This window comes from Candoia aspera, chromosome 1, assembly GCF_035149785.1.
Source record: "Candoia aspera isolate rCanAsp1 chromosome 1, rCanAsp1.hap2, whole genome shotgun sequence".
Lineage (NCBI taxonomy): Eukaryota > Metazoa > Chordata > Lepidosauria > Squamata > Boidae > Candoia > Candoia aspera.
The window spans coordinates 304,790,909-304,816,389 of record NC_086153.1 but is presented as its reverse complement, the minus strand read 5'-3'; the positions used below and the strand labels follow the sequence as shown (position 1 = coordinate 304,816,389).

At 40.8% G+C, this 25,481-nt stretch overlaps 1 protein-coding gene across 1 annotated transcript in view; it reads right to left on the bottom strand.

Annotated features, from left to right (window-relative positions):
- KCNK13 (potassium two pore domain channel subfamily K member 13) overlaps positions 1-22,151 on the bottom strand; it is a 39,960-nt gene extending 17,809 nt beyond the window's left edge. Inside the window, exon 1 of the mRNA XM_063288982.1 lies at positions 21,806-22,151. Coding sequence (XP_063145052.1) covers positions 21,806-22,151 — 346 coding nt within the window. The remainder of the gene's footprint in view (positions 1-21,805) is intronic.
- Positions 22,152-25,481: the final 3,330 nt, after the last annotated feature.

Sequence of the window (25,481 nt, the reverse complement as noted above, 5' to 3'; positions counted from 1 at the left end):
ATAAAAGGAATCTCTGTAATATAATCTTAAAGAGGGAGGAGCAGTTTGTAACTGCTGCAAAGAAGACTGGAAGTAACTTCTTTAACTATTTTTTTCTCTCTTTCTCTTAACTGTATTGCTGTTTGTACTTCCTCTTCTATCTTTTTTTTCTTTCTAATTTTTCTTTCTCTTTTCATGCTTATCTTTTATCTATGCAAAAATTTTTCACTTCGAATTATATATATATATATAAAATGAAAATGACTCTACCAATTCTGGAGCAAAAGATCTTAGATACCACAAAGGTCTATGTGAATAAAAATACTCCCAAAAATACTCCCAAGATAAGAAGGCCTAAAGCATTTTGCTGTTAAAAATAGTACCTTGAGCTCAGTATAGAAACAAACTGGCAGCCAAGGCTGATGCTTCTAAATGTTATCTGTGTGAATATCAATCAGTAGTTGCTGAATAGGTAGGCTACCACTTTCTGCATTAGCTGAAATTCTTAGTTGATTTTGAAAGACAGCTTTCAAAATTTTGAGCACAGCATACTTTTGGATCAGATTGGTTTTGTTACACAGAATTATTTGCAAGGTTTTTAATAAATTTCTTTTGGTTACTGAATTGCACACAATGTGCAAAAGAAAAAAAGAAAAGAAAAACTAGTAGTCTTACTGATAAAATTAAGTGATAACCCTCAAGAATATTGGATGACCCATGCAACTCCTGTTAAGCAGTACAAAACACAATATGAGTGGCTGAGTTGTTATTAATTCTTACAAGATCAGATTCTACGGAGCTTTTCCCGTTTTCATCCCTGTGGTTCTCTGAGCTTGAAAGATACATTCACCTGCTTGTTGCCTATAGCAACATCTACTTCAGCTTGCCTCCAATAATGCCAGTCAAAGTGGAGCTCCACCAGCTAAGTAAGAAGCTAATGACCACAATGTTCTGAACCTTCCATGTTATCAGAGGCTAAATCAAACCCAACCAAAAGACAGTAAGCAAAAAAGTTACAAAGTAGCATGCAAACCTCTAATTAGCTTAGCAAGAATGTTCCATTATTTTACCAACAATGCACTGTAAAGGCTCCAGAGATGTCAAATGCAAAGGACATTTCAGCCTTCTTCAGCTTTCCTCACAGGAAAGCTAAAGGTAGGCTAGGGTAGGGGCAAGTGCACAAGCTTGCTAAAAGAATAATGAAAGCAGACTGATAAGATATCACAGGGGAGTCTGCAGGGTACGGTAAAAAAAGTCAAGATGGCGGCCATGATGTGATCAAAGTTCTGCATGTTTTTTTTTAATGTAAGTTACATGAGTGATGCACATAAAAAAATGAGAAGAGCTTTGCACCGTCATGGCTACCATCCTGACTTTTTTGAACATACTCTGTGGACACCCTTGATATATCATATACCAAATGTCATCAATATGACACCTTCCAAATTTTTTTATTATAGCTTCTATTATATAATTTCATTAAGATGAAATTAAGCATTCTAGAAGAGATCAGCTGGTCTGACAGCAACATTCTTCAGTTTAGCATTTTGTTGCAGGCCCTTTTTTATCTATAGCTTTGCTATGCACAATAAATATACCAATTAGGTATTTCCCAACTCCAGAGTGGCTGCAAGCTGCCTCACCACTTTCAGAGTAGCACACATGTCAAAATTCTGAAAGTGGATGTAAAATATCAGTCAAATCTGGTTCACTTTCCAATAAATTCAAGACCAGTAAGAAAAATCCTCACAGCATTGTTCTGTATCCTTATACATTTGTAACCATCAAGCCGGCTTTATTAGTCACCAAGCAACAGTGGAGCTGTGGCAACAAGAAAAATCCAGGCCAGGGAGTCAATGTGCTTTGGCAAAATCTATGCATCAGAAATGTTCATCTGGATTATGCTTAAAAATCTAACTGCCCAGTACAAGCTCCACAATCACTAGCCTATTAATGACTACTAAACAGATTATAATATTTAATATTTTGTTCTAGAAATGGAAGAAAAAAAATGAAGGAACATCTTGTTCAATTCTACACAGCAGTGGAATTCTTTCTCTACAATTCTCTGATGAAAGCAATTATACAGATTTTCTGATCTTGTTATGCATTAAATTGAAAGATGGAATTTACATTGGTACAAGGGGAACAGAACTAATAGATTACTGTGATTGGCAGTCAGGTGTGAGGTTAGTGCAGTCTTATGTGTTAGAACTCCCTCCTCAGGTCGGGTTTTAGTTCATGGAGGGACTTTGCCTCACCATCACTACATCCTTTCTTCAGGTCACAGAGCTGAAAAGTCGTATCAGAGCCCAGGAAGCAGGGGAGAAGGTGGTGATTGGTACATATACGGACAGTGGAGTTAGGGCTAATGCCAATTTATTTAAAGCTTTTCAAATTTCAGCATCATAATTTAAGATGAATTATTTTTCTGCTGTTCCTGCTAAGCAATTAGACATATTTTCTAGAGCTCTGTAAGAAAATTCAGAGGTATTTTCTCCACATCCCTCTTAATTATATGACAGTATCTTTATCTGATTCTACCATTTCTTAAGAGGTGCAATCAAAAAAATTTAGGGCTCTTGGAGGTTAATGTTTTGCACTGCTTCAGGAATAGCACTAAAGGCTTTTTTTTTTTGCCTCCTAAGTGGCTGGTGGCTCCAGCCAGGAGCACACTAGGCAAATGGCCAGTGCTAGCACATTCCTTTCCATGTGTATTCCCCATTGTAAGCCTGCTTATCCTCTTGTAATCCCTTCCTTTCCAATGAATGTAAATGCAATGCAATGAAATTTAATTTAATTTAAATTAATTAAATGCAAATTAATTAAATTAAATGCAAATGCAAATGCAAGTATCAATTATCCCAATGCTAGGCTAAGCATTCCAAAGGGTGGGGGAAGTGGGGAAAAAGAGCTATAAGATTTGTCCTTTTACCCGCTTCCTTGTGAGGTGAGTTCTGGAAACCTTCCCTGCTGTTTGGGCTCATCTGGCAGTTTGGGGTCATAACCTTCTGATACTGTAAAGCAAAGGAAAGCTGAAGTAAAATTGTAAGCACAGTTGCAGTCACATGATTTTTCACTTAGCAACCACTTCACTCAACCACCAAATTGCCAGTCCCAATTGTGTCACTAAACGAGGATTCAGTAGTTTTAAGTATAAAACTACTGAATCAGTTCTCACCCATCAGTCTGTGGGAGACCACATTCAGTTGCAGTTTCTGGGTGATCTTCAAGGACATTCCCAGTTCCTTACAGTAATTGTAATCCTGATCCCCAGTTCCATCTTCCCAGCACATTACCATTCATAAATACTGCACACAGGTATGTCCAAGCATTAAACCTTGCACTGTGCTGTGTACAGCGTACTAGTTCAATCCTGTTATGTACCGTATTTCAGAACAAGATTTTGCAAAGGAACCATCTCCTCCATCAATACGTTTGTGACATTCAGACTTTAACTGAGTAAAAAATTTTGTATATAGGTAGTCCTTGGTTAACAACCACTTGTTCAGCAACCGTTCAAAGTTACAACTGAACAGAATGCTGAATGAGTGGTGGTTATGACTGGTCCTCAAAGTTCTGGCCGTCCCAGCAACCCCGCGGTCACGTGATCGCAATATGAGCACTTGGTAACTGGCTTGCATTTACAACAGCTGCAGCATCCTGTGATCATTCATGTGATTGCAATTTGTGACCTTCCCTGCTGGCTTCCCACAAGCAAAGTCAATGGGGAAGCTGGTAGGGAAGGTTGCAAGTTGCTTGGATAAGTCTCCCTCACCTTTGCATCCTCTCTCAGCCCCTCTGCACTCACACCATGCCAGCCAGCCACCCCCTCCCTGGCCACCAGTGCACCCTTGTGCACCCTCTCCCACCTGCCAGCAGCCACTCCAACCATGCTCACACCGCACCTTCCTGGCCACCTGCGCACTCCCTCGCTCCCTCTCCCACCCAGCAACAGCCACTTACCTGCCTGACAGCCTGCTTGCAAGCCACCTGGGACTTGCAACTTCCTGCTGGCTTCCCCACTGAGTTTGGTTGTTGGAAGCCAGCAGGAAGTTGTGAGGTGCTCGCTTAATGACCCATGATCCTCACTTAACAGTGGCAACCAGGACTGCAGGGATTGCTGCCTCTACGTGATGTGGTCATGTGACATCACACTTTACAACCACATCATTTAGTGATGAAAATTCCAGTCCCAATTGCTGTTGTAACTTGACCTGTAATAGCCCTTCCTCCACAGCCAAAGGTTTCTTCTAATCAACTTTTTAATGTTGAATTTGTTTACATTAATGGCTACATCCTTTCTTCCTACTACTGTATGAAAGTAATAGATTTAAGTCACTCTATCTCTGAGGATGATACAGATGCAAGATGCTGAAGGTGAAAGACTGATGGCTTTTATAACAAGTCACAACAATGAAGAACTAATTTCTTCCACCAGGCTGAAAATATTAAAAGAAAGGAACTGAAATAATTGAAACTTTGACCTATCTGTAAGTTTTTTGGTTAGTGCCTACTCAGTAAACTGACCATAGCAGTCAATTAAATTTACATCTAGCTCTAACAGGATTGCTAAAAGCCATAATTATTTCATGTCTTAAGCATTACTGAAAGCTACAGTCTGCCTACCTCCCCTTTTGTTATAATCTGTTTTGTTTAATTGTGTTCTAAAAGGTGTGGGTAGTTCAGTATATTTTGGTGGCGTACTTTTGCTATTAATTGCCCAGGGATAGATTCTTATTCAAAACAGAAAACTGAAGCAAGTTTTTAATCTGAAGATTAGAACAGGCGTGTCCAACCTGTGGCCTCCAGGCCGCATGAGGCCCTGAACAGCTAGTAATGTGGCCCCAAGGATGAAGTATGCAAAGAGTAAAATTAGAATTAAAATTTCTGACGAGCACCTTGAGAACTCACTGAGAATTGCAACCACTTTCATTGAACCAGACATTGATGCATTAGTTTCACAAAAACAAGATCAAATATTCCACTAGTTTTATGTTGCCCTCTTTTTAAAAATTTTATAATAAAAAATATAAAAAATAAATGAAGTTTTATTACTTATATACTGTATATCAACTATATTATATATTTTATGTGTGGCCCAAGACAATTCCTCTTCACTCAATGTGGCCAAGGGAAGCCAAAAGGTTGGACACCCATGGTTTAGAGGTATTCACCAGGACTGGCAAAAGAATTTGAAAACCCAGCATAATTTGTTATTAGGACATCTGTTTGAAAGAAACAGTAAGTCTTAAAACAACTTTAGTATAGTTAGGATAAATAGTGCATGTACCTGATATACACTATTCTTTTTTTAACTCTTAAGGTCAGTATAAATGTAAAGCCACTGAATATATTACATTTTTTGAAGAGTACCTAAGATATTTCAGGTATGCACTTAAAATGTGAAGTCTGAACACAGCAAAGACAATTGGTGAACCAAGGCCAATTTCCACATTCTCCATATGTAGCAGGACTGCAACTCCCAGGATTCTTACCAACAAGTGGGAATGGTGGCATATGGCACTATAGCACTATATTCAGGAAAACATGATTGCCTGCAACTCTCATTTGCATGTACAGACTGAAGACTAGTTGCACATTTGAAATTGTCCTTATTCTGACAGAGTGTAACATTAAGTATCATTTTTACAGACGGTAACATTAAGTATGGTATTTATTAATTTAGAGTACTTTTAAGTGGCTTCAATTGTACAACTCTAAGCTTCATACAGCAATATCTTTGAATGGTACACTTAAAATCAAATCTATGAAACTACAATATCTTCAATATACTTCACTTAAAACAAAACTGATAACATCATAATAACAGTTAACAGCTATGTCTTAAATGTGAGAAGTGAGGGCTCCATTTTATAACAGGTAGCAGTGTGTTCCACAAGAACAGAATTCCTGCAGAAAATCTTTATCAGAGTCCCCTCCTGTCCTACCTCATATGGAATGTAGGCTCTCAGCAAGCACACCTTATACAGGAAGAATCCACTTGGAGTAAGTGGTCTTGAAGAAAACAAGGCCTCAACCCACACAGAACTTTAAAGGGGATAACCAGCACTTTAAATTACCTTAGAAACCAGCTGGCAGCTAATGCAGCTCCTGGGATATTGGTGTTATAGAGCTACATCAGATAGTCCTGTTTAGCACAGCTGCATTCTATACTAGCTGCAGTTTCTGGATGATCTTCAAGGGCATTACAGTGTGAAATTCATTAGATTAGTTCAACCAGGAGGTGACAAAGGCGTTAAGTGACTAATGCCAACATTTTCTGTTTCAGGAACAACTAGAATTGGTACACCAAATAAAGTTCAACAAAAGTCCTCCTGGCCAAAGCTTCCATAGATATTTCATCATGAGTTTAAAGTCCAGGAGAATCCCCAAGTTGTGCAACTGTTATTTCTGGGAAAACATAATCCTATCAAGAACTAAAGCTAATACTATCCAGGACTTAGCCTCTAAACCAGCCTTGCTCAACCTTTTGACCCTGGAGGAACCCTTGAAATATTTCTCAGGCCTTGGGGAACCCCTGCACATTCAGGCTCAAATACAGTTTCAGTTACAAAATTATTATATTTGTTTCATGTGCAGGCCTGAATATATGTATTAACAGGGTTCTTAAACTAAAAATAAAGAATGAAACTTACCTCTTTAATGTGAAGTTGCCTGAATTTGAAATAATTTTTTAAATAAATTGTGATCTCCCAGGGAACCCCTAGTGACCTCTCGCGGAACCCTAGGGTTCCACGGAACTCTGGTTGAGAAACCCTGCTCTAAACCAATAGTCATTCCACCTTAACAGGTTAAGTCTCTGTGTGTTCCTCCTACATCCTTACAGCTCCAAACACAGGTCAAGACTTCCATTGCATCTCTTGAGTGGTCTGAGATAGAGTTGTAAATTTAGGTACAACCATCAAAATTGATAATATTGTGTCTCAAACTTTCAAAGGACCTCTCCCAGCAGCTTCATACAGATGCTATATAAAATAATGCCTACTTAGTCTTGTAAAGTTCTTTTTTGCCCCAGAAATCCTGAAACAAAGCATCAGAATGACTGGCGTTGGACTACAAATTTCAAATTTACAGTAATTAGTAAAGGAAATAAAGTTACACTGAATTTCACTAGCAACTCTTTTGGGGCTGAGGATCATGCTTGGTCTTTGAGAGGTGTGCCAGGGCTTCAATAACAAAAAATACTGAGCAGTGCCAGGACAAAACAAACCTGATTTCACTTCATTTACAATTACACTTCATTAAAAGTAAATTTAGTTAAAATTATTTTCCATATTTTTATTTATTTTTTATTCTAACAACATTAACAATTCCACTCTTGTAACAACTTTGGGATGTCTCTGAGGAAATCACTTAAGCCTTTTGGAAGGCACAGATGACTCAGGGGCCTCAGATTGCATACCTCTGCTTTATACAAACTTATTCTACCAAGTTCTTTTGTGGTACATATGACCCAAAAGGTCCTAACATTAGGACAGGCAGCATATCTAATCTGAAGGCCAAGTTCAAAGAATAAATAGCCTCCTATCCTCTGACCTTGATGAATAAAGAGGAACTCACATTGCAGGTATTCTGTGTTCACCTATTTGGGGTGAATAGTGTGAAAAACGTAATAGGAATTCTCCAATAATTTAATGTGTACAAGTAGTGACTTGTACCAGTAAATAGATTTGTGCCAATGCAATACTTGGGCTTCTTTTCAATAACTGGAGGAGGAACCCACAGAAAAAATGCTCTCCCTAACAATCAAACCCTTCCAGGGTCAGAACATTCAGAGCCACAGCTGAGTCACGCTCACCCTCTATGAAGGTCTTTGATTGTAGCTGGAGTCCCTCTGAGTTTTCATTAAAGCTTCTGAGAGCATTGCTGCCTGCCCATGTTCTTTAATCACTGAACAATTAATAAGTGAACAGCCTGCTTTTCAACTTCAGTGTGGTATCCCACAAAGCCAAGAGAAGACCTGCATATGGGAATAAGGTGCAATTTCAAAGCAAACGAAGGCCACCCTGGCTACATGCTGTAATGAAATAGAAGATTACTTGCACTCCACTAAAGTAAGTAGGCATCCTGATACTGGGTGACTATGGTGGGCAACCACTTCATAACAACTGTACCTGCTTTGGCAAGAGAAATGTGTTACCACCACCCATCAGTTACAGTTACTTGAACTTAGTGGTGCCTGGGTAGTACTGCAAGTGGGCCATAGCAGTTTCTGTAAACATTTTGTGGAGGAGGGACTGATATTAGACCCTCCAGATTGCTTTTATTTCAGGCAGACATATAAACCTCCTTCAATAGAGTTTTGTCTGATCCATCCCATTTCCCGCTCTTTCCTCTCATGGCAGCTGGTCTTTATCTAGATACTGTAAACAAAAAAGCCCTTTCGAAAAATCTAAGTACTCTCTATACACACAAACACAAAACTTGGAAGAGTTTGGGTGACACCATTAAGGCTCACACAGAACAATAGAAATAACTATCAACATTATACTTTATACTGCATAAAGTAGGAATGGATAACCTAAAGCCCACATAGTACATGTTTCCCCAAACCCTTTTTAGGTGTACCCACATCTCCAGGCTGCATCACTAAAATTCATCAATAAACACTGCATAAGACAAATATAATTTCTTTTGGGTTTTAGTAGGGATTTTTAGAAGTGCAGGTACTGTGCGGCTTAAAAGTCTTAAAAGACATATATACACCCTCTCCAAAAAATGCAACATGGTGATAGGAACCGCTAAAACTAATTTATTTATTTATTTTTCAAATTTCTATCGCTGCCCATCTCTCCCGAAAAGGGGACTTTGGGCGGTTTACAATAAAATCACAATTAAAACATATATAATTCAGAAAGAATAAACACACAGCCTTGAAATGCTTTTCTTGAGATACTCATTCCAAGACATGAGCTATAGTTCTGCAAAGGAGCAGTGCTAGAGTTCCTTGAACATCAACCCTGCACTCTAAGATAGCAAGCAATAACTTCTCAGTCAAAGCTATGTGGTAGTCAGTGGGTAAAGCTGTGGACTCAATGTGACTTTAAGAATGTTATGCCCAATTTATATATGGCTTTGAAATGTAAGCTTTACATACAATAAGATGTATAAGCAAACCTTGAATCTGTATACCTTCCCCACAGCATACAAAACAATTATTGTGAATAGAGAATTTTAAGAGATACTCAGAGTTCATCTACCATGACCACAGAGTAGCTGATGTACTCTGGGCACCAATATTTGTTGGCCCCAGTTCAAACTATATATTCTGTCAAAAAGGGTTTATGATTAAGAAGCTTAGCCATATATGCCCTCCACACATTAGTTTTATACTTATTATTATAGTTTTATGTATACGGTATACATTCCAGTTAAAGGATGATTTGGAGTTTTGGGGACTTGTTTAGCAAGATTGCTTTGAATAATGTTTCCGGAATTAATCTGGCAGAGGGGGGCTCATTTCTGGTCCTCTTAAAAGATCCAGGTTTTGTATTTGGTTATCAGTGAGCTAAAGAAAACAATAAGCATATCTTTCCTCATTTGTCAAGTTTCTTGAAGTATGTGTGGGGTTTCATTAATAAATACATTTTGTTTTATTTGATCTCAGCTGTTTTGTACGAAGAGGAGGTACAGACATGACTTCTAATCCTACACATCGTAATTGTGAATGGTAGCTAAATGAGGCAGTTGCTAAACGAGGACTGCCTGTATTCACTGCAACCTGCAGAATAGCACTGCAGGAGATTTTCCTGAAGTAAGAAATTAAACTTTTCTTTTCTTCCATATTCATCCAAGGGATTTATATCTCAACTTTTTCTCTGTAGGGTAAGACATACTATGAAAGAGTAATGGGTTTACTTGACAGGCAAGGTATTTTTAATTTTATTTATTTATTTAGAAAATTTATATGGCTTCCCATCTTAAATAGATAATCCTAGATAGGCTCACAATCAAACCATAAAAATACATTAGAAAACTGATAAAACACTGGTACAATGCATCAACTGAGGCATCATAACAGACTACCAATACAACCACACCTATATTGGGCTCAACAGACATGCCAGCCCAGTGCCTGGGGGAAGAACCAGGTTTTCACAGCCTTCTGGGAGGCCCAACCCTCTGGGCCTCCCAGACCTCAGGGGGCAGGCTGTTTCATAGGGCAGGCCCTGCAACAGAAAAGACATGCCTCCTTGGTCTCACCAGATGACACTATTTGATAGAGGGCACCTAGAATGCCTCTACCCTGTTGGATCTGGTGAGATGGGTAGAAACCTACAGGGAAAAGTGGCCTCTGCTTCACCTGAGTGACTGGGTATGAGCTGGTGCAGATGTGTGGGAGAAGGTACTCAAATGGTTTGGGAGTTGTTTGAAAGGACCAGAACCAAAAAGGCTTGCCTTGATTAATAACTAGAGAAAAAGAATAATCCTAAAACTTTGTTTATTAAGCCCCATTCCTCCTTACAGAGATTTATGATCCTCATAAACTTCTCTATTCCCATCACTTCAGAGTCATTTTTAGGGGAGAGCAATTGCCCCATGCCCCCCACACAGAAGGAGTTCCATCCAAAGTATAGTTCAGTGTTTGAAATAAATGGCTCAATATTTTTCATTCAAGGCAGTAAAATGAATAAATAAGAATGGAATCCAAGAGTTATTTTAATATTTTGAGCAATAAAAACTCTTATGGAACCTTACTACTAATCCATTTATTATGAAAGTGGATCACAATCCTCTTTATTAAATAGCCTGAGAAAGAAGCATTGTCTAAACCATCTGCTATTTAATAAATGCGGGATCTTGTTCCCAGATTAGATTTCCATTCACAAGATATTAATGTAAAAACAAATCATCTGGAACCCATTCTGAAATTAAAGAGAACACCCTATCTGTGCAGAGGTGTTCAAATAACAACAATGAAATACAGCAACATCTTGCTCTGTTTCTGAGAGTTATTCTCTTTTAAAAGAACATTGTTTACTCTGTCTACGAGTAGAGGGGTTGAGATAATCCACTGAATTTATGTGTTAATCTCATACTTGGGAGAAGGCATGCATACTTGAGACACTATCTAGGCATTTACACTGGCAGAGTACATACTGGCTGTTGATAACATCATATACAGCCAATGAGCTTACCTATAATTTATGAAGCTGTCTGATATTAAGAGGAAACTTTCAAAGTCAGGGGAAGACATAGACTGTAGGTTGCATTGCCCTATAACAAGTAGGAATTTTGTTTGTGAATGTGTTCACATGGGCCCACATGCATATTTGTGCATGTGGACCCAGTGACTCATTTTCCTCAGTCTTAAGCTTTTGCTTTCACTTAGAAAAGCTTTTTTCTCTATGGAGATAGGAATGCCCACACCATCCATCCATTCCTGCCTCCAGCTAATTCACACTCTTAATACAGCTAAAACAAAGCTGTATTTATTTAGTATTAGCCTCCAATATATTCTGCAGGGTGTTACTCAGCATTCATTTAGCTCAGCAGACAATGACTGTTGTTGGTATAAAAATATGATGGAAGCAAAACTATTGAGTATTCTTGGTCAAAATAACTAAAGAAATCATTTGGAATGAGTCACCTGTACAGTGTTTTGCTAATTTCCAGGAATCCAGATCTTGCAGGAAAGAACCTGTTATTTTTTGCTGATGATCTTTTGCGATGAATGTAAATTGCTACTGCAATTTCATGGAACAGTAGTATCAAACTGCAGGTGGCAATAAAAATAAAATAAAATGCTGATTTTATTTTTTGAATCTATAGCAGGATAAATCACTGAGGAAAAAAACCAACAGAAGACGCACATATTCATTCCAACTTTTAATCTTAAACCAGCTTCACTAAAACCTAAACCAGGTAAAAAAAGTATTTCATGTTTTAACAAAGCTTACTACAAAGAAAAATTCCATAAATGTGGACGCTGGCCATGGCTGCCACCTCTTCCTCAAGCAGGAGTCATGAATTTTATAATGGTCTTGCTTTTTCCTAAATGGGCAATTCTAATTCTAGTCAGTATTGGTGGGGGAGGAAAAGTCAGTTCCACCAGCACTCCTTGTACAGATCCACAGGAATCAATTCTCGTACCTCTACTGTTTAACATTTATATAAGACTGCTGGAGAGCTCATCCACTGATTCATGGTGAGGTGCCACCAGTACACTGATACCCAGCTACACAGCACCACTCAAGGCTGAGCAGCAGATTCTGTTGAGGTCTCAACTTGGTACAAACAAGATATACTTGTTCTTGTCCATCTAGTTCCCTGTCAGCTCCAGTGGTTATTCTGGACAGGGGAGCACTCCCCCTTAAGAACCATGTCCACAACTTGGGTGTCCTCCTGGACACAATTACTACTAAATAGATAGGTGGAGGCTGTGGTCTGAAGGGCCTTTACTCAGCTTCAATTGGGAAGTCATAACCCTACCTGGAGAACACTTGTTGACAGCAGTTCATGTCCTATTACTACCCCATAAAGTGCAGAGGTGTGTACTCTATTCTGCTTTCTGTTTAAATTAACTACTCTTACAAACTGACAGAAGTTACATTATCTATAGATTGTACAGTGGTGCTTAAGGCTTTGTGAACCCATTTGAATTTTCAGTATTTCTGCATAAATATGACCTAAAACATGATCTGTTTTCCACACAAACCCTAAACTAAATAAAGAGAATCCAATTTAAAAAGTGAGTATAAAACATTGTATTTGTTCATTTATTTATTGAGGAAAATGATCCAAAGCTACATATTTGTGCATGGCAAAAGTATGTGAAACTCTTATCAGTTCATTTCAAAGGGAAATTAGAGTCAAGTGTTTCAATCAATAGGATTATAATCAGGTGTGAGTGTGGGAGCTCCTGCCTTATTTAAAGAACAGAATTCTGGGTATTCATTATCAAAGTCTGATCTTCATAATACAGGTATGTGGAAGTGTGCCATGGTTCAAACAAGGAAGATTTGAGGACTTCCAAAAAACAGTTGTTGATGCTTACCAGGCTGGGAAAGGATACAAAACTATTTCCAAAGAGTTTGGACTCTACCAGTCCATTGTCAGGCACAATGAGTACAATGGAAGTAATTCAACATCATTATTACCCTGGTTGCTTGGTTGACCAACCAAGATCACATCAAGAGCAAGGTATGTAATACTTGGGGGGGGGGGTGTCTCAAGAAACCCCAGGGTAACGTCTAAGGAACTAATGGCCTCTCTTGTATTGGCGAATGTCAGTGTTCATGAGACCACCATCAGGAGAACACTGAACAACAATGCAGCATTGCAGGGCTGTAAAGAGAAAGCTACTTCTCTCCAAAATAACATTGCTGCCTGTCTACAGTTTGCGAAAGACAACGTGGATAAGCCAGAAGGTTACTAGATGAATGTTCTGTGGACAGATCAGAATGAAAAGTGTTATGCTGCATTCCAGCATAAGAACCTTATCCCATCTGTAAAACATGGTGGTGTCTCCATGGTATCATGGTTTGGGCCTGCTTTGCTGCCTCTGAACCAGGATGGCTTGCCATCATTGATGGAACTATGAATTCTGAACTGTACCAGCAAATTCTACAGGAAAATGTCAGGGTATCTGACTATGAACTGAAGCTCAAAAGAAGGTGGGTCATGTAGAAATCACAGAAGTTGTACAACCAAAGAATGGTTAAAGCAGAAGAAAATTAATGGTTTGGAATGGCTAAGCCAAAGCCCTAACCTTACTCCTATAGAAATGTTGTGGGCAATTCATACGAGGAAGCCCACCAACTTCCCTGAGTTAAAGCTGTTTTGTAAGGAGGAATGAGCTAAAATTCCTCCAAGCCAATGTGTTCAACTGATCAACAGTTATCAGAAATGTTTGGTTGCAGTTATTGCTGCCCAAGGGGGGCACACCAGTTACTGAAAGCAAAGGTTTACATACTTTTGCCACACAGAAATACGTAGTTTTGGATATTTTCCTCGTAAAGAAATGAACAAGTGTGATGTTTTTGACTCATTTGTTTAATTTGGTTCTCTTTATCTAGTTTTAGGACTTGTGTGGGGAACAGATCATATTTAAGGTCATACAGTATTTATGCAGAAATACGGAAAATTCAAAAAGATTCACAAACTTTTAAGCACCACTATATTAATGGAAAATGGAAGGGGCAGGGAACATTATATAAAACAACAGTTTAAAATAATGTTTTAAATGATCTAAGGATCTAAACTAAGGAAGTGGTTGCCATGTGTACATAATGCAAGCTGATAAGATAAGCTACTTCCTTATGCCATGGAAACATTAAAAACGAAAACCCTCTTTCTTTGAAAAACTGATATAAATGCTTCTTCAAGCAGTCTCATGTCAATATTTTCAAATCAGAAACACATCATTAACTATCTGACTCAGAAGTAGATGCATGGAAAGACAACGTATTTGTGAAAGCCCAATTTTGTTATCTAACTATATGGGAAAAACATATTGTTATCTGTCCATATTTGTCTAATATACAGAGCACAACAGCCAATATTATGTATTTTCAAGACCCACTGAGATAAACAGGAGAGCAAAGTGCATATTCAAATATATCCCATTGAAAAAATGGCATTTAAAAGTGTAAATTTGCTTGAATTGACCCAACTGACGGAGAGTATATTTACACTCTACAGGAAGGTATTAATTAATTAATTGATTTGATTTGATTTCTATAGCCGCCCATCTCAGCAAGTGACTCTGAGCGGCTTACAACAATAAAACTATAAAACAGTTAAAACAATTACAATTAAAACAAATAAAATATATAATAAATACAAAATAAATATACATGGCTGCCAAGTAAGCAATGTATGGGTGTTAATACAGCCAAGAGGCGGGACCATCCACACGCTCGAGGACCCAGGCACAAAGCTCAGTCTTCACAGCCTTATGAAAGGCCAACAGGGTTGGGGACATCCTAATTTCTGGAGGGAGAATAATGGAATAAATATTTATTTTGTTCAAAAAAAGTGAGAGACTGCGGGTTCAATCAGATTTGGGAAGGTTTCTGGAGATACTTACAACCAATTCAAAAAATGCCAGAAACTTAATGTCCTATTGTTATAAGGAATATTACATTCAGCTTTCCCAAACTGCTCACATATCACATGGGGAGCTTCTATGGACCACAGATCGGAGTTTCCTTTTGCCTGTTATGTATAAATACTATGGCAAGACAGAGATGGGGTTGATTTGGTTAAATTTTGTTAAATAAATACACTGAAACTTTTAACATTATTAAACTTTCTCATTGTCTTTTAAGACTTAGCTATTAATAATAACCACACCTGCCCCTAATTAGATATATAATAAGAGCTCAATTGAGGGGGACAAAGATTCTGAAAAATTATTGATTTCATTTCAGCCATTATCAACTAAACAAAACTTTACACCAGCTGGAGGCAACTGATTCCGCCTTTACTGTATTAACAAATTCAGGACATCAAATAGGTTTTTTTTGTTTGTTTTTACAAAAACACATCTTACAGACAACTATTCCTGGGTAATTGCATTATTGGGCAATCTTATCCATACTTATGAAAAGTTGCAGATCAATCAATTGACAGCTTACAGCTGCAGACAATAAAGGTGAAACCAGTAAGATTACTTATAAAGAAAATGGAGGTGATGACTTTTACATAAAATACTTTTTTTTAAAGGTTGGTGGAGTAGAAGGAAGCCCTAACCCTAAGTATGCATAGGACCAATACAAGAGATGTTGCTTTCTCAGGTAGAGTGCCAAATGCACACATCCATCCCAGTCAATGCATACAGCACCCAAGGCTGATCAATTTATTTTTGCCCCAAGTAAAATCTCAGAAGTACCTTTCGTTCTTCCAGGAAGTGATAACAATGAACAAGTAATACTTTATATTAGCTGCATTTTTAAAATATATGAACATTTTATTTATTTTTGTTGTTTATTCGTTTAGTCGCTTCCGACTCGTGACTTCATGGACAAGCCCACGCCAGAGCTTCCTGTCGGTCGTCAGCACCCCCCGCTCCCCCAGGGACGAGTCTGTCACCTCTAGAATATCATCCATCCATCTTGCCCTTGGTCAGCCCCTCTTCCTTTTGCCTTCCACTCTCCCTAGCATCTCCCTTCTGCAGGGTGTCCTGTCTTCTCATTATGTGGCCAAACTATTTCAGTTTTGCCTTTAATATCATTCCCTCAAGTGAGCAGTCTGGCTTTATTTCCTGGAGGATGGACTGGTTTGATCTTCTTGCAGTCCAAGGCACTCTCAGAATTTTCCTCCAACACCACAGTTCAAAAGCATCGAACTTCCTTCTCTCAGCCTTCCTTATGGTCCAGCTCTCGCAGCCATATGTTACTACGGGGAACACCATTGCTTTAACTATGCGGACCTTTGTTGTCAGTGTGATGTCTCTGCTCTTAACTATTTTATCGAGATTTGTCATTGCTCTTCACCCAAGGATTAAGCGTCTTCTGATTTCCTGACTGCAGTCAGCATCTGCAGTAATCTTCGCACCTAGAAATACAAAGTCTTTCACTGCTTCTACGTTTTCTCCCTCTATTTGCCGGTTATCAATCAAGCTGGTTGCCATAATCTTGGTTTTTTTGAGGTTTAGCTGCAAGCCAGCTTTTGCACTTTCTTCTTTCACCTTCATCATAAGGCTCCTCAGTTCCTCTTTGCTTTCAGCCATCAAAGTGGTATCATCTGCATATCTGAGATTGTTAATGTTTCTTCCAGAGATTTTAACTCCAGCCTTGGATTCCTCAAGCCCAGCACATCGCATGATGTGTTCTGCATACAAGTTGAATAGGTAGGGTGAGAGTATACAGCCCTGCCGTACTCCTTTCCCAATCTTAAACCAGTCCATTGTTCCGTGGTCTGTTCTTACTGTTGCTATTTGGTCGTTATACAGATTCTTCAGGAGGCATACAAGATGACTTGGTATCCCCATACCACTAAGAACTTGCCACAATTTATTTATTTATCAAACTTTTATCCCTACTACAATTAAACTATTCTCAGCAGCTTCCAAAGTATACAGTACTACAGCAGTTAAATATCCATCATAAAAAATACTAATGGCAAGAAAAATGAACATTAAAAAATAGGTGCAATACAGTAAATAAAAAATATGCCCACCCAAATAATTCAGTTTTCAACAACTTTCTCAAAGCCAGTAGCGAGGGGATGGAGAAATCTGATTTCTAAGAAGAGGCTCTTCCAAAGCAATGGTGCTGCCGCAGAAAAGCAGCACTGCCTATTTATTTTTATTATTATTCAAATTTAATTACGTCCCATCTCCCCCAAAAGAGGGACTCTGGGCGGTTTACAATAAAATCAAACTACGATCATAAACGTTAAAATCTCATAAAACCAGCCACATTACAATTATTATAAAATGCAATAAATAAATATAAAATCCAAGAGGGTATAAAATTCCAAGCTGGTGGGAGGGACTCTAGGGTGCAAGCCACCCCCAAGAATGGTTACCCACTTTCCCGCCCCAGGCGAGACGGCAGAACCAAGTCTTCAGGGCCTTCCGGAAGGTCAGGAGTGAAGGGGCTTGCCTCACCTCTGGGGGCAAGATGTTCCAAAGGGCAGAGGCCACTGCAGAGAAGGCCCGTTTCCTGGACCACACCAGATGAAATTCTCTTATGGACGGGGTCTGTAACATGCCCTCTTTGGATGATCAGGTGGGGCGGGCTGATGTAATGGGGATGAGACGGTCCCTCAGGTAACCTGGCCCCATGCCATGTAGGGCTTTAAAGGTGATAACCAACACCTTGAATTGGACCCGGAAGCAAACTGGCACCCAGTGCAGCTCGCACAGCAAAGGTGTTATATGTGCCAACCTAGGGGCACCAAAAATGGCCTGCGTGGCTGCATTCTGGACCAGCTGAAACTTCCAGATACTCTTCAAGGGTAGCCCCATCTAGAGCACATTGCAGTAGTCTATATGGGAGGTGACCAGGGCGTGAGTGACTGTTTGGAAGGCTTCTCGTTCCAGGAACGGGCATAACTGGTGCACAACCCAAAGTTGCGCAAAGGTCCTCCTGGCCACAACTGCTACCTGCTCTTCGAGCAGGAGTCATGAGTCCAGGAGAACCCCAGGTTACGCACTGAGTCTGTATGGGGCAGTGCAACCTCATCCAGAACTAAAGATGACTATTTCCCGAAAGACGACTATTATTATTTGATTTGTATTGAAAGTTTTTTCTGATTTTGGTGAGATGACATTGGATCAAATGGTTCAGCAATTTTTAGTTCTCTTTTTACCCAAGAATGAAATCTATGTATGTAGCTTCACAAAAAACTCCCATACAAGTTCTCTTTCAACCCAGCCGCATGATATAACTTATAGTCAGCCTTCTCTGACCTAGGAATTCCCTACATTGTGGACTTCAACACCAAGGATTTTCAGCAGTGGTTATATTGGCTGGGAATTCTCAAAGATGAAGACTAAAGACATCTGATCTTTAAGTTTAACAAAGCTGCTTTAGACTTTGCCTTCAAAGTTTAGTTTTTAAAATTAACATGATCAATGATCAGTTAAAAACGACATAGTCCTATTCAGCAGGTTAGTTTGGGTATAACTGCCTCTGCTGAGTAAGCCAGGATCCAGCGTGGCCAATTATATTTGCACCAAATAGCATTCCTTTTAACTGCTAAGATTTTCAACTCAGAGGGCCTTTTTTTGAACCAACAACACATTTTTTCCCCATTTCCCCCCAGTGAAATTAATGGCCCAGCATAAAGCAGTAAGTGGGGAAATTCAAAATGCTGCAATTATTGCTGTTAGTTTTACTATTTTTAATGAATACAGTATATTGAGCCACTTGATCACTGTAGGTACTGAATCAAACTTCAGATGGACCACATATGAAGCCTCAGGAAGTTGTCCCCCTTCCCCTGGCACCGTTTCAACTTCACATTTATTCTGGTTTTGTGCTATTTAATTATTAGGCAGAGCCATGAAAAAGACAGGGGTTTTTTAGGCATTGACTGAATAAATGATAGGGAAAATAACTGGAAATGCGGCAGGTGGGTAAAAAATAAGTTTGATACTCCTCTGGTTTATTAATGCAAGTGCTGGGATACATCCATTGTAAGAATTGGTTTATTATCCTAGCTGTGTACCTCCTCCAGGTTTTTTACTTGAAATTTCAAATAATCTATGGGCACAATTTAATTTGTAACAGTCAAGTCTTAATCTGCATAAGACCTTAGTGTTTACACACTAAAGCGCAATCAAGCAGTATGGGGATACCTGTCATGAGTGCCGTTGAGCTGAAGGCATCAGCACAACGGCACACATGACAATACCTATCAAGCAGGGGAAGGGATTTAGGATAAGCAAAGCACGCACAACAAAAGACACAGACCCCGAGGAGAAGGGAAGGTCCCCGGCCGGACGACCCAGCCATCGAGTCACAAAAGAAGAGGAAGGAAAGACAAAAGACAGGGCGGGTCACAAGGCACACCTGAAGCTGTCAGCATAGCGCAACGGAGATCGCCCAGCTGACAGCAATCACCGGCCGGAGAAAGGAACCGATCATGGGCAAGCCCGGGGCACCAGCAGGGGCCCCGCAACCCTTCACCTACCGGCACGGAAGCATGCAGGACAAAGGGGGGATGACGCAAACCGACGTAGGAGGGGCGCTGACCGGCGCGGGCTATTTAAACCCCGCACCGGCGCGCTCCCTTCACTCTCAGCTTTTTTCACGTCTAGCACTACGCTGTAATAAACCGGAACCTGCTCTTCCCTGAAATCAGTGTCTGTGTTTTACTCGGCGGCAGGCAGCGCATGACAATACCCAGGGGTCCATGGGAAATGCCAACCTGGGCACACACCTTATCACTCTGTCTACCTCTCCTCTACTCAGTAAGTTTCTTGTGCTCTTGAGTGGTACATCTATACTGTGAAGGTTTGGATGAGGTGGGTGGAAAAGGAAAACGGAAATGTAGCGGAAGGATCAGCCAGTCCTGTTTCCACGGTGACCAGCCCGATGCTTCTAGGAAGCCCACAAGTGAGTCTAGAGACAACTACCCACCCATACTGAAAGCTTCCTACTACCGATATGTAGTGACAACTCCACCTCTAACTTGAAAGTTCAAAGCTTTGTATAATTCTTGATAATGGATTCTTTGACTGTAGCTAAAATAAAATTGCAGAGACACAAAAATTCTGGGAAAGTTCCCAAAGGTTTTCCCAAAAGGAAAAATGGAAAGAGAGAAAGCTAACCTAACTAATTTATATTGAAGATGGTCTGACTGTTGATGGGGGCAAAAACTAATTGGAGTATATTGAAAAAGATCATAGCTGGCTGACTGGTTTCCGAAACAGATACACTGTATACACTGTCACTTAGTGTAGGTCTTGCTAAATATAAGTCCTGGGTAACTATCCTTTGTAAGTCTGTCTTATTTAATTACAAAATGGACTCTACATTTTAGTCAGTAGGTAGATTTTAAATTTTTTATTCACATTGTATATAGCCCCCACCCACCCAAAAGTACATATTATTGTTATGGTTGGTCCCACAGTCAGCCAGATAGACTTGATTTGGCATTTTTATCTACCTATTGAGTCCTTCCCAAGGACCCGGGATAGGCAGATGTTGTTTGATGGTGTTAATTATTATTATTAGCAACCCAATGGTTCAGCAGCTCTTCAGCATGTTCAATTGTAAACCATCTAAGATATGACATGAAATATACACTGCATACAAGAGGACCAGTTTGGTGTAGTGGTTAAGGCACCAGGCTAGAAACGGGGAGACTATCAGTTCTCGTTCTGCCTTAGGCATAAAGCCAGCTGGATTACCTTGGGCCAATCACTCTCTCTCAGCCCTAGGAAGAAGGTAATGACAAACCACTTCTAAAATCTTCCCAGGAAAACTGCAGGGACTAGTCCAGGCAGTCACTAGGAGTCAGTGCTGATTTGGAGGCACCAAAAACAACACAAAAAACCTACAACATACATATTAATTTGCTCAGTTCACTGTCAAGACAACTGCACAATTGGGGCATCTTAAAAGCCAATTACATCTGCTAAATGCTGTTATTATGAAGACTCATCAGTTCAGATATCATCAGTGCTTGTTCTTTTGTGACATGGTTTGTCAAGAAAAAATGTTTTTAAATGATTGGGTGGGAGGAAATGAGCACTTGCTGAGATAGCTCTTTGATAAGGTTGATACCTTTGGGAATTTAACTCATGTCTATAAGAGAAAGAACACTGCCAATTGTGTTGCCATTTAGAAGGATGAGAAACTGAGATATGTATTCAAGAGCATACAAGATTAAAGTGGGTGGAAGTCAATATGAACTTTCAATAAACCTGGCCTTCCAATATGTATTAACATAGGAAACAAGAGCATAACTTGTTCAGAGATTCTTAAAGAGGAAACTAGTGGGAGAAGAGTGAAGGGACAGTAATTTGCTTATTGTCTCAGTACCGTGTGGAATAACTTTGACTTTCCACCGGGAAGTTTGCACAAAGTTACTCTAAGGAGAGGCAACTGTCATGGTTATCTGAGGAAAAAAACTCCAAACCCTGTAAATACCTTGTGACATTGAAAAGCACATTTTAGTTATAGTTACTTCTAAGCCATTTCACAAGCTGCCTATACAGATACATAAGCCATACAAGCTTTACCTTCCAGCACTGATGCTGATCATGAAATGTGGACGCGTTTTCATGTTTTGTCCTTCTCTTCTGAATGGCAATATTTTCTGAGCTGGAAAAGTGCAACAAGAGCCAGAAAGCATGAGGCAGTGAAGGTGCATAAGCGTTTTTGGAAGTTTCCTCACTTACCTATAGTAGAGACCACGGTGCCTACGAAATAAAAGGCCCCCACTAAGTCCCATCGAGGCCGCGTTTTGTTTACTCGGATACCGGCCAGGTGGGCCGCCTCGTACTCCAACAGAAAATCCCGCAGCTCCGCCAAGGCCAGGTTGTACTTCTGGGAGAAGTTTTCAAGCGTCGTCTGCCACTTCTGAAAGGCTTCCAGCTCAGAGGGCCGCTCTATAGCGGAGAAGATGGCAGCTCCGCAGCCCATGTACAGAATACTCAGGGCGGCCAGGAGCAGAACCCGGGCAGTGTCTTCGGTGAAGATGCCAAAGCCGGGCGAGGAACAGCAGCAGAGACCGCGACACGCCATCCTTCTCTGCCTGCCGGGCGCCCCTGGAAATCCGCCCTCCCCGAACTCCCCTCAACGGCTCATCCTCCTTATGCCCCGACGACCAGCCCCTCCTCTGTCTCGACGCAGACGGCAGCGGGGACCCTGGCAGCGGGTAGGATTCCGCAGCCCGAAGGGGCGCGCGTTGCGGGGGCAGATCCAAGCCCAAGGCCCCCTTCGAAGTATTTCCGAAGCTAAGAGTGGACAAGGGGACAAGGCGCGGACCACTATGCTGCAACCCTACCGCCAAGTCCCACAGAGGGCAGCGAGCCTGTCCCCACGGTACACACCCTTAGGATCATGCTGCCTAGCTTCCCTCGCTGGGTCTCCAGCCGTCCTCCGGTTAGCGAAACTCGTGCCCCTCGATGTTCTCCCGAGGAAGCACGTGGCAAGCTGGCCTTTCCCTGGCTGGGCTTGAATCAAGTTCGCCAGCCACATGTCACAACTGGCGGGCGCCGGGTCGGGGCCTCTTTCCAGCGCTCAGCCTCCCCACGTGCCAAGTCGTTAAAAACACCGAAAGCGCGTCCTTTTCCACGTGCGGGGCGACTCCTCCTCGCCAGGGAATCGACGCAGCTCGCAAAGGGACCGTTTTTCCGCCGGACTCTTAGGACAACGCCAACGGCAAAGTAAGACGGGGCAGCGCGTTAAAGCGCTCCTGGTGTCTTCCCAAAGCTATCGAAGAGAGCCAAGCGCGGGTCTTTCGCTTCCTGTGGCGCGCGCGCGCCCTGGCCTCTCGAAGCTGTTTCATGGAAGCACGTGAGCCACTCGCGGCGGGTTTGGCTGTGGCGCTTGGCCGGAGAGGTCAGCTTCGGAAGCCCGGATTCGAATTTACTGGAATATCGTGGTCGATCTGGATGTCGTTCTGGAGAAATCGAGCGAGAAAACTGGCAGTGGCGCTGCTTAAGGTACTTAGGGCTGCAAGCAAGTGAAATGCATCCCCGAGGTACCGTTTACGTCCGCACTTTAAAATAAAGATCGTCATTGTCCAGAAACGGACAGCCGGGTTTGTGGACAGTATCTCTGCAGATGGTGGCTAGGCATGATTTATCTTAACCCCGGTTTGCAAGAAACCAAAATCAAAAGAGGGAGTGTGCCAGGCTATCTTTGACGCCGCCTCGCTAAAGTCCCGAATTTTCCGGTTTTACCGAATTCGGGACGGATTGATCTGTAAGAGGCAGGGATGTCTCACGTCTATATTTCCAGTTTCCTTGAGATAAATGCAGAGCAGCTGCCTCTGTTTGCACCTTGTTTCTTCTCCCACTCCTCAGAGTCATCTCCAGTCCTCATCCAGAAACTTCGTTCCCGGGATATAGTAGTTTTGGCTGCCTTTTGGAGACTGGCCGATTCATTCAGGCGTTGTTCCCACTATATTAATGGTTTCTTCTGTGCCCTGAGGTGGCAAGCCTTCCACAGAGAGGATTGACTCCAGTGGCAGATTAATGGGTCCTGGTGTCAGCCTGCTTCAAGGTAGACCAGACTAGGAAACCAAAGTCATGCATGCTCCTGCTACTTTTATTATAAGGTTATAGTAACAATCTTGCAATGAATGCACTTCCCCCCCCCTCTCTTTATCTTCATGAGAACTAGGGAAGGTCTTGTCTGAAATGCTTACTCAAGAGTACAGTTCTGGTCTTGAATCATATTTTTTTTAATCTGACCATTGTCTTAGTTACAGCTCTTCCTCCTGTTTCTCAAGGTTATTCCTTCTGTCCATTACACCTGGGACTGGGACTTAGTGCCCAAGTATGAGTATGTATGTATGGTATACATAGTGCTTTATGTTGTCACCTTCCTTTTGATTTTGATTACTGAGGAGCAGAGATCTCACTTCCATTCCTTTGCCCTGCAACTGGAGCCACAATAGAGTAGGAAAGGAGCGCCACCTTAATAGCTACTCTTGGTCTTCTTCCTTTTGGTGATTCAGCCTCCTTTCTTTTGCTCAACTCTCTGGGCATATGAGAGGATTCACACAATACCCAAACTCCTACTCAAGATTATTTGATCACCAACTCTCTTGCTGTTTAGTTAAGAGAAGGCTGATGAAAAGTGGCTACCTCATCCTGCCCGCTTCCTGAGGGGGTGGTTATCGGGATTAGCCTCAACTAGGCTATTCATTGCCATCACTAATGCAAAAAGAGAGGGAGTAGGTGGCTGTGACAGTTGTTCCTCCTTCCACGCTGTATGGAAAAACACTATATATTTGTTTAAATGACATACCAAGTCATAGTTTGCCTAATCTTGGTTTACTAATAAAATATGCTTGGCTGGTCCTACTAAACCAATTGCTTCTTGCTACACTGGCTAAAGAGAGGGGATGAACAAACAAGTAGAGAGGGAGGGGCCGGTAAACAGTTAAAGTAGCGGCCATCACTAGCTGAGTCCTTGCTGCAGACACTCCGTTGTCTCTGTGACAACTCAAATGAAAATTCAGGTGAACAGGTAAAAGGCTGAGAGCCTGAAATGTTTGCTGACCTCTGGCTTAGCTTGCTGTATGAAACACTGCTTAGGTATTCAGACCTGATTCTCACCAACCCAGCTCTTGAAGGCACAGTACAGGTAAGTAATAAGATGGTGCTCCTTTAGAGATCAAACCTTTCCTGTTTAAAGAGAGAGATTGGGAATTCCTGTAAACTCTCAGAGGATACTTCTATAAATGGAAAAGGTGGGTTTGGCAAAATTTTCTCCTGCAGTCCCTGTCAACTGTTCTGGCAACTATTGGGAAAGCTCAGGTTCAACATAAGGATAGTGTGTAGGACTGCACGGAAAGGTGGGAACTGTCCTCCCCCACATAGGAGCCTCCATTAGATCAAATGCTTTCGGTGAACAGAGACATCTGTTAGTTTATTTTTATTTATTAATCCAATTTATATAGCTGCCCATCTCACCAGAAGGGATTCATTAGAACTGACCAAGCTACAGTATAATTTATTGAAAAAAATTACTGCCTGAATAAAAATCAGGGAAAAAATTGCTAGGCAACATTGGACACTAGTTAAATTATGTTTTTGCTTCCCATTTGGATATAAATTCTTAAAATAAAAAAATATTTTAACAATTGTGAAGACAGTAATGATGGGAATAGTTTTCCGTATTACTTAGTACAATTTTTGTTAAGTATTCAACAAATTTTGGCTTTTGACTATGCAATGGGTATTTGCAGAGGAGTCTTTTTTAAGTCAAGGTGGCAGTCAGAACCATCTGATTGAAGCCCTACCCATTTTTACATGTCACAATGATCTTAGTGTTCAACTTTCATCAGTATCAAACAGTTCAAACATTAATTATTTTATTAAGTAAAAAAACAGAAAAAGC